We start from the raw sequence: 13,169 nt of genomic DNA, 5'->3' as shown, positions 1-13,169 counted from the left end.
AGGTACCTTACCCAAAAAACACCTTTACTCTAGGCACCATCGGGGCTTGCCGGGGGAAAAACGTGCTTTGTTTGGTTGGCTGTCTGCAAACTTTGGGTGTTATTTGTTCTTCAAAATCCAGAACATATCGATCGCATTTCCTGAAAGCCCCGAGGCCGCAAAGCTACCGGTAATGTGCCTATGGTACCACCTGAGTAAGGTAAGGTACCTGGATTGCTCGCTACCTACCTTGCCACAAGGTAGATAGCCTGCCTGCCTTGGCCAACACAAACTCTTGCACATCTCTCGTCACTTCGTTTACCATCTCCCAACATGTAATCATCAAGCCCTTAAGACAGTGCTGGAGGCATGTAATTGGTGGCATCCTACAGAGCGGACTGCGGGGAGCTTGTTGGGGTCATTTCCCCAATTTACGACTTTGCTCGCGACTTGTTCTCCCGAGGGCAAGCAACATTACAGGCTCCAAAGATTTAAGTTCCGCGAGTTCCTGGTCATGCATATCATTCAAATTGAGGACCGCTCGCCTTCGTCGGACAGTCAGTCCCCTCTGGAATCCCGATCGTTCTCTGAACTAAAACTAGGTACAACTTGGTTCGATATGTTCATGGCAGCAAGATGCAGCTCATTAAAATATTGGCCGCCCTCTCAGGCATCACCTTGCGAATGGTGATGGTAAATGCCAAACTCGACGCCCGCGAACAGGATGGAAAGTATGTGCTGGCCAATGACCGGCTTTATACCGAGATTGACAAGACAAACGGTGTCATGACGGCCGTGAAGCTAGATGGGATGGACATGCTCGGAAGACCATCAGGGTCCACCGGTCGAGGGCCGTACTTGGATTGCTACTGCACACCGTCGGGCTTCTGGACGCCAGGGACTCATCGACCAGAATATGCCTTCTGGAGCGACAATGCCACCTGGGCCGGCGTCAGAATGCGAGATACGCATCAAGACACGGGCCAGATTATGGAACAGTACTGGTTCATCCGTGATGGTGAAACTGGCTTGCATACTTTCTCAAGGGTGGCATACTACAACGAGACTCACCCTTTTCTGAGAAATTTGCAGGAGTTGCGGACGCTGTTTAGGCCCAACACTGACATATACACCCATCTTGTCACGAATGAACGTCAATTTGCTCCACTTCCCGGAGCAGAGGCTATTAAGAACCAGGTCGTCGTTCAAGATGCTACCTGGTGGCTCGGAAATACTCCCAGTGATGCTTATGTACAGAACGAGTCGGACTACTTTACCAAGTACACTTTCATGGATGTTTGGAAGGATCACAAAGCTCACGGAATGTGCGTGCTCGCTTGGAGGGTTTAATATGGGATAGTGCACACCTTTTTTCATACTCTAACTCTGGTTGGCGGTTTAGGTTCGCTGACGGCACAAAAACCCCTGATAATACCACCTACGGCGCCTTTCTCGTCCACAATACGGTTGACACATACTTTGGAGGGCCTCTGCACTCTGATCTGGTGGTTGATGGGATTGTGTACAACTATATGGGTAGGTTTGACAGTCTGACATAAGTAATTACGGGCTAGATGCTAACGAGGGTGGTAACAGTGTCAAACCACCATGGCGAACAGACTGTGAGAAACGCTAGTGTGGACTTTTTTTTTGGTAACGTATCAAACACTAACATCTGAAAAATAGCCAAACATTACCAATGGATTTGACCGTACTTTTGGCCCAGTGAGTTATTTCTGGTCTGCATGATAGGGAAGGACTAACAACTTGTTCTAGTCCTTTTTTTACTTCAATCATGGCCCTTCGGGGGCTTCATTACACGATTTGCGACAGGATGCCGAACAATACGCCGACCCGACTTGGAACGCCGACTTCTACGATGCCATTGCTCCTTTTGTTGCAAATTACGTCCCGACTTCCAACCGCTCAACCTTTCGACTTCACGTAGATCTCCCTGGAGGTGCTCAAAATCCCGTGGCAGTCAGTAACTCGACCTCTTGTATTCTGTAAACGGAATTGTACTTTTTGCTCACACGTCTTTTTGATATCTATATGGCAGATTCTCACCGAGAACAACCACTACCACCAAGATAATGTCTATGACACCAAGGCTCTGCAATACTGGACTCAAATATCAGCCAATGGCGACGCTTCTATTCCCAGAGTTGCACATGGTAGCTATCGGCTTACCATAATAGCTGACGGGATCTTTGGTGATTATGTCAAGGACAACGTTGTCGTCTCACCTACTACTCCACGCACACAAGCCCGCTGGCGTGAGGAGTCAGCCGGCACCGAGATATTCCGCATCGGAACGCCTGATAAGAGCAGTGGCGAGTTTAAGCACGGCTACGAGCCGGACAAGACTAAGCCCCTGCAGCCAGAGCAGTATCGGATCTATTGGGGAGCCTATGACTTTCTGGAGGATTTTCCCAACGGGGTAACATACAAGGTAGGGGAGAGCAAGGAGATCGATGATATGAACTATATTCATTGGAGCGTTTTTGGAGGCCGCGGGAATCATCGTCGGCCCGAACCCTACCGTAAGTTCAGGCATTGGAGCTTTACGTCTAGCCAGGTACAAGCGCACTATACTGACGACTTGAAACTAAAAGTTGGAAACGGAGACGTTAACAACTGGACCATCAAGTTCGACATCAACGAAGAAAAGATACAGAAGAAGAGGGAGGCTACCTTCACGGTCCAGCTTGCGGGAGCAAAGACGGCAGCAGGCAACACAGATGTTTTCAACGCCAGCGAACCTCATGCCAACTTGGCGTACACTGTGAACGTGAACGGCGCCGATCTCGCCCCCTGGATTATCCCGTGAGTGAACTTCACTCCTTCATGTTTTGTATCGACGTGCTCGCCTTGTTCTCATTGCTGGGTGACTAGATACTACCATTCGAGCTCCTGTGGTGTAAGGTCGGCAGTCATTTGCTTCAACCTAGCACACAAGTTCACCTTTGACCCAACCCTTCTCAACGCCGGCGAGAACGAGATTGTATTGAGCCTGCCATATGCCGCGCAGAACTACGAGTCTGCACTACTGACAAGCTCGGTTTACGTACAATATGACGCAATGAGGCTGGAGATCCGGTGAAGATGAAAAAGTAAATACGGCCGGTCATGTACCGCTTTTTGGGAGTTTGATATAAGCAGGTGATCAGCCGCGTGGCATTCATTGTTTGGTCTTTGGCAAAGGGCTTAATCGTTTAACCGACCACACATGTTCAAGATACATCGGCTGCTGTTGTTGTGCACGCATTTGCAGCTGTAACTGCAACTTTGATCAAATAAAATGTCCCATGACTCAGAGCTTGGACGCGGTTGTCCCACTGGACTTTTGAATAACACTCTCCCGAGGCCTCGTCAGCTGTGAGACTGAAGTAACCAACGGACATAACGGTGAGGGGGTGGGATGCTTTTTTTTGTTTCCTCCTCAGCAATATTACTTTTATCCCCTTCCACAACTGTCTTCACCGTGGCAGAAAAAAAGGGGGAGGAGGACTCGGGGAGTTTTTGTGTTCATGTCCACGTAGGGCTGCGCTCTGTGTCAACATTCTTCCAGGCCCGATTTGCATGGCAGTCTGAGATTGCGAGTTTGAAGTAGCTTTTTGTCAATCGGCTCGAAACATCTGTTCCGGAGACAAGAACTTTGCCCCCAGTCCATCGTTTGTCTGTTTTGCCTGGTGCATGCATGAGAAAAGAAGAAGAAAAAAAAAAGAAAACCGGAGAACCAACTTTCTCCCCCAACAAGCGAGCCAATGTACCGGATCTGGCTTCTGGAAGCGTGAAAAAAAAAACCCCCTTCTCGGCTGTTCTGCCCCTATACTAAGATTCCCGGGTTGTCTGTATTATTCCCCAACCCGGCATGTCGACTGCTCAAAAAAGAAAAAAAGAAGAAAAAAAAAAAGCTCATTTGCCTCGGCTCGCAGCATGAACCCAGGTTTTTTTTTTTTTTTTTTTTTTTTTTCTCGCTCGCTTCCGACGCCATTCTACCTGACACGACCCAAGACCCTATTGGGTTTCGTTTTGCGTGCCTATCGAAAGCTGAGCGGCAAGCACAGGCAGCTTGACCTTTTTTTTGCCGGCAAGAATTCGCCAAGAAGGATAATAATAATAATCAAAAGATGAAAAAAAAATAAAGAAGAGAAAGTAAAATGAATAAATAAAAAAAAAAACCTCCCCTAGCTGCTTCTAGACTGGGCGGGCCTGAAGTGGTCAGGGCCCTGAAGTGGTCAGCACGCACCCCACCAAATTTGTTTGCGATCGTAGCTATAATCAACACAACAACAAACTTGACGCGTAAATATACCCACCACAACGTTATTTTAAAGCCGTAAAAAAGCCGTAATATCTTCAAATTTGGAGTATCGTTTATTAGAGGCCGCGATTTTGGTGCAAACGGGCGTACCTAAGGCGCAAACCGCCAAAATTTGGTTAATATCGCGAACCACGTTAAAACGACGCGTTAAAGGAGGAAAAACCCGGTAATAAGCCTATAAATAATATTAGATTTTATTTCCAAAACAGGAATCGTTTTTTTATGGTTGGATTAAAAACGAGAAACAAACAGAAAGGGCGCCGACGCATTAAATCGTTAGGGAATTCGTTTTTTTAATATTTCCAACCGAACGACGAATATACGTTTTTAACCGGCGTTGGTTTAAGGTTTTTTTACGGCGTTACCCAACGATCCGCATTAAAATTGGGCGTTTATTAAAAGGAACGAAAGCCGAAAAAACTATTGGTAAAATTATTTATAAATTCCAAACGTAATATCGACGTTTTATCGAATATTATTTAATTTGTTAATAAAATATCGTAAATATGGACAAATACGGGTTTTAATAAAGCGATATAAAGGCGGAAACGGTGTTAGAATTTTATTTGCAATTTAAAATTAAAATAAAAAGTTTAAACGATTTAATTTGGGCGTCGATTATCGAAACCGTAACCGTTACAGGCAAAAAATTAATTCCGGTTGTAATATTAAAAAACGCAACGCTACAAAGGCAATAATTTCCGGTTTTATTTCTGATTTGGAAGTTTAATTTAACCCCAATAAGCTGGAATTTATTTAAAATTGCTTTTAAATGGTTAAACGAGGTTTATTTACCGGAAATAAAACCGGAAAACCCGTTAAAATACCGGTTATTAATATTTAACGAATATATAATATATACGTTAATAAAGTTTATATATAACGTTTATTGCAACCGCGTTATAATTAAATATTTACTTTTTTATTTTTTACATTTTATTTAACCGTTCGATATATCGGTATTTAACGTTATAAAAGAATATTATCGTTAAAATACGAAATTTTTCGCTAATATAAATATTATTGCACCGGAACAAAAAAAAAGGTTTATCCAAATATACGAATAGGTTTTTAACGTAAGGATTTTTAACCGGAATGTGATTGTAAATTTTAAAAAAACCGGGATTTGGCCGTTTTTTTCGAATAAAACGGCTATATTTAAAAAAATTGTTAATACCGATCGCTTACCCGTTTTTCCACCCGTAGGCTTTTTTACCATTAATACCGTTAACGATATTATCGTTTTTAATACCCCAAAAACGTCGTAGGATATACGCGTAGGGGTTTAGCAAATATAAAAGCATTTTAATAAAGTTTAACGAAATTTATCGCTGTTTTTTCGTAAAATCGCCAAAAGGATGGATTTTTAAATTATTTAAATCGCTAATTTTTAAACCGAAAACGCACGCCTCGCCGAAGAAGTTAAAAAATATAAACCTGTACCGCGTAAAGTAATTAAAAAGAGTTAATAAGATCGGTTTGCAAGCATAAAAAATATTTATAGGGTTTAAAACGAGGTAAAGAGCAGAAAGCCGGTTTTGGAAGTTACGGTACTGCGAAAACACCAAATTCAAAATTATAACGTCGATTTTCCGGCTTTATTTTCTGTTTAGGATTATTAGGAATAGCAATCCAGTTAATAGCTATAATTTGATACATTTTTACCGCAAAATGGCTGAAATTTTGAGTGAATTGTTTGTCTTGTTGTTCCAGTCATGCCGGGCCCACGCTGACCACTTTAGGGCCCTGACCACTTCAGGCCCGCCCAGTCTAGTATAGTCGGCGTTATGGACATGACGCCAATAGGAGAGCATCCTGCAGAAATATTTGAACGAATACGGGAGTTAGGTACCTCCCAAGGGTAAACAGTAATTTTTTTCTTCTTGGTGACCGGAAAGAAAGGGGAGAGTACCTATACCTTTTTCGTATCGCGAATCGGATAATGCCCCGTTTCCCGTTGTGTCGGCGCAAAAAAAAAAAAAAAAAAAAAAGATTTGCGACTCGAGTCGCACATGGGAAGCGACCACGAGGCGAGTATAATTTGTGCTCCTCTTATATATTTGTTGTGACATGCGGAAGAAAAATAGGTACCTCAGGTCTAGCCTAACACTTCCCCATGCATGGAAAGAAAACATCCTACCACAGGGTTACACCTGAGTGGCTGCAGATTCATGACGACTTTACTTTACGGCAACCTGCATATGTGTCGTCAAATTTCTACGGCACATAAATTCACCTTGGAGATCCCATGTGTTTCCTCACCGCTCGTCTGTGCCTGGTTCCCCAGCGATCGGGGTCGTTGTGACATTGTGTTNCATCTATATATTCCCACCTTGTTTGATATTCCGATCAAGTATCACTCACACCAAATGCCGACTACACTGCGGAGATTTTAAACCTTGGCAGAGAGAGAGAGAGAGAGAGAAGAAAAAGCAAAGGGCAGCTGTAGCCTGATATGGGAATTTTCAGTGAAGCTGATTGCTAAAAGAAATTTCTCTTAATTCGACTCTAATATTCCACAGAACGCAGACTACCGTCACCAATATCGACCAAACACAAAAGAATCAAGGTCGAAAAAGTGACAGGGGTATCTGAGTCCAATAGAAGTAACTCCAAGCCGGAAAGATGGCCTATCAAAATCAACGCCAAGTAAAAAACCAGAATGGTGGTAAAGTAAGAAGAAACCAGAGAGCAAGTAGAAGATCAGGCTTTTCTTTTTACCAAACCGCAACACAAAAGGCCGGTGGTACTCCAGGAAGAAAAATAGAGCCAGCAAGCGTCGAAGACAGCCCAAAAATAAAATAAAAATAAAAGGTGGCAAGAGAAGGAAAAGGCTGCCCATGGACAAATTCGTTTCGAGACCTGGCTGAAGAAAAAGAACGGGGCTCATTTAGATCGAGGACTGGTTGCACCCGCGCTCGGGTGTGATACTTCACTTTGACGGCGCATATAGGAACGGGTAATCACAGTTCCTATCGGGCGTCAAGATCGGCTATTCCAGCCTGGCAACCGAGTATTTCGCTTGAAGCCAAAACAACAAGAGTCAGTCACCGGAAGTCGCTGAAAAACAAAACACATTCCCGGACTGTAGAATATATCACAGCTATTGCTTCGGTTGCTGTTTTCTTGTTCGCGAGGTATGGTCCCGCCTTGACACAGACCTAAAATGTCGTGTACAGGATTAGCTCCGATTCTAGCCTCCATGCAAAGATATTTTTGGCCTACCTGCGGATGCTAGTATTGCCACCAAACCCCAGCTTTCGCCCGAATCCCAGCCTTGTCTTGCTTTGCTGGCCTAAACCGGCAAAGCTCACCGGCAACCGTCATAATAGCAACCGCTGCACCTTTTGGTCTTGCACCACCTGCACTCCCAGACTATCTGGAGAGGACCTGCTTGGCAGGCTGCGCAAACCCACTGGAGTAATGATGTGGGCGACTTGAGCATCTGGAAGTCATGAGGGCACTGAGAAACCGCCATTGTTTTTGTTGGTTTTGTTTGGATGCACTGGTGTTCTGTGTTTTGTGTGGGGCGAAGTTGGTCGAGCTTCTTAGAGGGCAAAGGCTAGATTATACTTTATGTCAGTTGTGGAAAGACCAAGGGCGGCATCGAGGCGGGCTATATCAGCTTACAGGGCTAGTGCGTAAGTAGTGTGTTGGTGTCCTAAGACGATGTTGGTATGGTATGATAGCGATAAGTAGACTAATTAGGAGTATGGTTGTAGTAGATTTCGTTGGGTCTCGTGTGGATCTTGGTGTTGGAGTAGTTCCAGAATCCGAGAAGCTGGATCTTGGTGCGCTTATATATATAACAAAGGCTATACGTGGAGAGTGACCCCAGGTGCTTCTTTTGATAAGCACCAACCAGTGAGTGTATTTGTGACAGTTTACAACTTGTGACGGTTATACTACCGGGGCACAGGTTACGTTTCGGTGGACCCTTGCACCAGGTGCTTGCCGACGGACTTCACCGCTCGCGTCAAGTGAAAATTGACGCTTCAAGCGGAGTGTTCTCACTTCGTAGCGAATCCTCAAGGTGCTGTGAAGCGGTCGCCGTCGGGACACACCAGCCCTATCGGGACGAGAGGTCGGGACTTGCCCGGGGTTGGGTTCAGAAAGTGGTTTGGTGAAAGTATCCACTCTCCCTTGATCTTAGCCACTTGTCTTGATGAGACGGGGGGTAGAGTGACGCAGTAAGTCGCTGTAATCCGAAGTGATATGCGATCCAGGATGGCGATATGCAACGGACAGCGAACAGGCAGGCAGGCAGGCGCGTGCAACGGCACCTCTTGTACTAGCTATGGTACCAATTCTTTGGTGCTGGATTTTGATCCTTCCCCCCTTCTCATCTGCTTTGTGGTAGCATGCGACGGATAGAGTGTCTGTCAAATCTAGGCACAACAGACAAAGCGGTGGATCTGCTTTGGGGTGGATATAGGTGTAAGGTCGATTGCGTCAACGGCTTCCCGGTGTACGGTGAAGCATCGCCAGTGTCTTGGGGAACATGGAATCCATATTATTGATGAAACAGCGAGCCGGGGGTCCGTAAGGTCTGATAAAGTGCACAAGGGCTTTGCACCAAGGATACAAACCTAGATACCGTAGTACCTGAGTTGCTGAGCTAAGTTGTGATATTACCAAGAAGTAAAGATAATATGTGATCCAAGTTTCTTGTCCAGGTAAGGTATATATGGAGCGATGGGACGTGAGCAAGGGAGGTTAAAAATGCCAAGGTGAGCAAGGTTATCAGGGGTAACGGACGAATGGCTACCTGGGGGTACCTTATGTATGAGAATGGGGAAAAAAGCAATTATATAGGATCCGGCATCGTTCGTCCGAAAGAGGCTCTTGAACGAGGTGGTATCGAACTTGTTTGCAGGTGGCAAGATGGGATGGGAGACCAGTGCTTGACATGTTCTTGGAGTGGTATTCATCTGATGCAAGGAGCCAAGAAGGTTGAGCCTAGGTCATCCTCTGCTGTGCAACGCGCATTGATATGGGCAGATTTTCGCATCCAGAGGGTAAATGGACATGTCATAAATGAAAATGTTAAGTGGTGACGGTACAGTAAAGTACCGTACCGTACCTAACTACCTACCTGCCTACCTACTATAGGTGGATTCGACGAGGTACCGTACCTACCTACCTTAGGTAAGTGCCTGCCCACAACACAGTCGTCACTTAATAACAGACAGGCTAGCCTCAAAATGGTAGTGATGACTGTTACCAGCGCACGCAAGGGAAAAAAAGGTTCCAGAAAGAGGAGCCGATTTGATTGAGTATCGACGCGTCGCCCCTGCCAGAAGTTGTTCGTTGCCCTTCCATACTATGTAAGAACTTTTTCGATCCGGGATGCCGTCCGTTTTGAGCAGGGGACATCCCATCCTAAGGCAAGGGCACCCCAGTGAGAGCTCAAGGTGTGTTTCAAGGCTACACCTAAAATAGGCCCAGAACACACAACCTAGCAGGGCTTCCTGGAACCTACTTCATACTACCTGCTGCGGCTACATTGATACTGGAGTTTTCATCAGGTACCTACCTACCTAACCTCACCTACCTTGGGTAGCTTGACTACCACGTTATACCGGGTTACTGATCTACTCGTAATTCTTTACGTGGTATTATGAAATATCTCAATTAATTTTCCACCTACCTAGCAGGGCTAGCTTACATTTGCTTTTTCCCCCTCCTATTTACCAACTCTTCTCATTCACCCTCAAAGAACATACCTACATCACCCGGTAGGTAGGTAGGTAGGTAGTTGATTACCGTCCGCAAAATGACGGCTCAAAAACCGTAGAACTTCAGACCATCTCTCAGATGCGAAGCAACCTTGCAATGGCATGTCGGGGAGGAATCATCCAACCTATGAGATATCTTAGTTAGTTTACCTACCTACCCAAGACAGACAAGTGAAGGCAAGCGAGCCGTCTTGAGTTGTAGCTTTTTGCCCAAAATGGAAGAGCCTGCATAATGTGCCTTGGCCAATCCCAAGGCGTATAGCCTTCTCACCCAGGACATCCTTACCTCCCGCTACCAAAACCCCACCAAAACCTCTTACCACCTCTTTGCAAACAACGGCGTCGGTGGGAACTTTGAGGGATGAAAAAAAAATTGCGTTTACTATGGTATTATCCAATTTCGTTACTGCTTAACTAGAACAGGTTTGGTAAATCGCGGGAGGGGACGCGGAGGAGGCGTTCCCGCCCGGTTGCTTCCTGGGACCGGTGCAGGAGAATTTATGGTTACCGTACATGGATTCGATTTGCTCGATGAGGAGAGACCAAGCAAACACTAGCAGCATCGTACCGTACCTACCAGAGCTTACAACGTACAAAATCAGGTACAATAGACGAGTTGCCTAGGTATTTTAAATATGTATCTTGGCTCTTATTTAAGCATAGGTTACCTAGCTTTTTCTAAATACCTGCCTAGGAAGGTAAATAAATATTCACATCATCGCCCAGCATCTTTCATCTCCCTGAATACCTTACCTCTCTCTATCGACGGACACGATTGACAACAGCATTTGGTATCCACCTTAGGTAAGCGATGATATCCGTTTGTAAACTTGACAAAGTACCCTCAATGTCACAATGCCCCACAGAAAAACAGACCAGACTAGAACTACTCTGGACAAGCTTGCGCACCAGTGACCCAGATATGTGTGAAAGCCGCTTCTTTCTTTTCAACGGGCGACCTTGGACCTGGATTTCTCATTTCAATCGGCCACTTTCTTCCGCTCTCATACCGGACCGCTGCCGATTGGCGATGAAGCTGAGGGTCCCTGGCGCAGGCAGACGCACCTTGACAAGGATTGCCCTTACAACTTCTTCTCCCTGCGGGACTTGCCCATGGGATTTCCTCTCTAAACCAGCAGCAACGTCCGCCTGCCGCATTGGCCTACTACAGAGTATTGCTACAGTAACAGCGAAACCCGCCCGAGCGTGTGTCAATTCGCATTTTGTCCCGTCCCTTCCGGGCAGAAGAGCGCAACGGTTCCATGGATCTATCATCACAGACGACATATGCTACGTACGTACGATGTGCGGAGTAATTGCGCGTTGGACTTCGGGATACTATCCGAGTGCCCCTTCTGTAATTTTGCGTAGTACTGAGTTGAGTTCACCCGAAGGCTACCTGCCAGACGCTCAAGAACCAAACTCAAAGCAACGGGAGTATATGTGCCCAAAGTGTTGCGAGTTCAAGTCTACGGTATTTGTTTGCTTAATAACTTGTCCAGGACGTCAATCACTGACCAAATTTATGGATGCCCAGCCTGACTGCCGTCCGCTAATGTAATGTACATACCTGCCTTACATACGGAGTATGTGTGCGTGCGTGTGTGTGTGCGCGCACGCGTGTGTGTACTGTACTGTATGCCCGTCTTCTTATTCTCCGCGCCAATGGACCATTGCCAACACACTTCCGAGTGACCTGACGAATATGTGACATCCCCTGCCGTTTTTGTCTTGACATTCCGCAAGCCCCCTACATCCCTCCCCTTGCTCCCCACTTTGACAACGGTTTTGCTTCGCTTCTGCACCAAGGAACCGATTACCACGTAGGTACATGATGCAATGAATCCAGATCAATGTCAGCGTCACACAAGGAAGGGTCTGCGCAGCCAAGCCATGGAGTTACGTGCGGCTTTGACTTGGTTAACAATTGCAGTTTTTTTTTTCATTCAATATTAGTCTAGACATTGGAACTGATAGCTATTATCACGACTTGCTGTTATGAAAGTAGAGGGAAAAGAATAACCCAATTTCATGCGGAGTATATGACCCAAGACACGGCAGGTATATTGCATAGAATTGCATACAGTTTACCTTTGGTTCTGTGAATTGTTGACATAACCGTAGAGTACAGTACCTACGTTAAGCAAATAAGGTAGTTAATAAGTAACCGAATTCTTTTCTGGTCACCCTCAACTCACCGCCATAATGACAGTTCAAGTATTAAATGATAGGTCATTCAAAGATAGCATTTCTTGCCTCTCACCCAGACCACCTACCTTGTGGGGGCTGTATAGATTTTTTTTTCTCCCTCATACGGAGTACATCCTAGTTAGATCAATAAAAACAAGGCCTGAAGTGCCGTCCCTTGCTTGGTACAACCTCTCTTGACCGGGGTACCGGAGTATGTTGTCTGAAAACTACTTAATTTCTGGTTACTGATCATACCGTAGGTTGAAGAAGTAAAAGACAATAATTATATCGCGCAATAAGTTCAACCCCTCTTTTCTCTTGTGTACATGGTACGTATGTCTTTTCCCCCCGCCACCCACAAGAACCGTTTTATCATCTTGCATATCCATTACCCATCTTCGTACAGTCACCAAGAGCCGGATATTTTCTTCTCAGACTGGTATGGAAACATACGGTGGGGAAACTCAATATTTCCCATATCAAGCAATATTTATCTATCATACCATCTAGAGCTCTTAAGTCTCCACTGCAATGTGAGAGGCCACTATCATCGCGCTGGTTGGATCTGGTACCCCTGATATCCACGATGGAGGCAACGTGCAGAAGAAACTTGACATTCAACAGCAAGCCGAAAAGAAAGAAAAAAAAGAAAGAAAAGAAAAGAAAAAAAAAACGAAATTTGGACCAGGAATCTGCGTATTTTGCCTGCAACAAAAATCCCAGGGGCGGGTAAAACATTCAAATCCCTCATCTTTTTTTTACGAAGTAAACTAAACTCTACGAAAATCCATGCCTCCCCGGTGCCAAGCCCGGCATCACATCCACTTTTTGCATTACCATAGACTTGCCCGTCTTCCTCGCTAGGTTACTATGTACAAAAGTCGTTGATCCCAGTTTTTTTTTTTTTTTTTTTTTTTTTTTTTTTTTTTTTTTTT

At 45.2% G+C, this 13,169-nt stretch overlaps 3 protein-coding genes across 3 annotated transcripts; all 3 read left to right on the top strand.

The window, feature by feature from the left end:
• Positions 1-397: 397 nt before the first annotated feature.
• Positions 398-3,335, top strand: PgNI_01841 (uncharacterized protein). The gene is made up of 8 exons (XM_031121913.1): positions 398-1,304; positions 1,382-1,515; positions 1,576-1,601; positions 1,666-1,704; positions 1,756-1,959; positions 2,039-2,522; positions 2,595-2,805; positions 2,875-3,335. Exons 1-8 carry the CDS (start codon positions 616-618, stop codon positions 3,080-3,082), a joined length of 1,995 nt encoding a protein of 664 aa, XP_030988246.1. The 5' UTR covers positions 398-615; the 3' UTR covers positions 3,083-3,335.
• Positions 3,336-7,882: 4,547 nt separating this feature from the next.
• On the top strand, positions 7,883-8,290 carry PgNI_01840 (uncharacterized protein; the record flags this gene model as incomplete). The annotated part of the gene is made up of 3 exons (XM_031121912.1): positions 7,883-7,947; positions 8,015-8,097; positions 8,226-8,290. The coding sequence occupies 3 exons, from the start codon at positions 7,883-7,885 to the stop codon at positions 8,288-8,290; spliced, it is 213 nt and encodes a 70-aa protein (XP_030988245.1).
• Positions 8,291-9,655: 1,365 nt separating this feature from the next.
• On the top strand, positions 9,656-10,601 carry PgNI_01839 (uncharacterized protein; the record flags this gene model as incomplete). The annotated part of the gene is made up of 2 exons (XM_031121911.1): positions 9,656-9,720; positions 10,463-10,601. The coding sequence occupies 2 exons, from the start codon at positions 9,656-9,658 to the stop codon at positions 10,599-10,601; spliced, it is 204 nt and encodes a 67-aa protein (XP_030987006.1).
• Positions 10,602-13,169: the final 2,568 nt, after the last annotated feature.

This window comes from Pyricularia grisea (genome assembly GCF_004355905.1).
Source record: "Pyricularia grisea strain NI907 chromosome Unknown Pyricularia_grisea_NI907_Scaffold_1, whole genome shotgun sequence".
Classification (NCBI taxonomy): domain Eukaryota; kingdom Fungi; phylum Ascomycota; class Sordariomycetes; order Magnaporthales; family Pyriculariaceae; genus Pyricularia; species Pyricularia grisea.
Note: the sequence above shows the minus strand (reverse complement) of the source record. Positions and strands in the feature narration are given on the sequence as shown.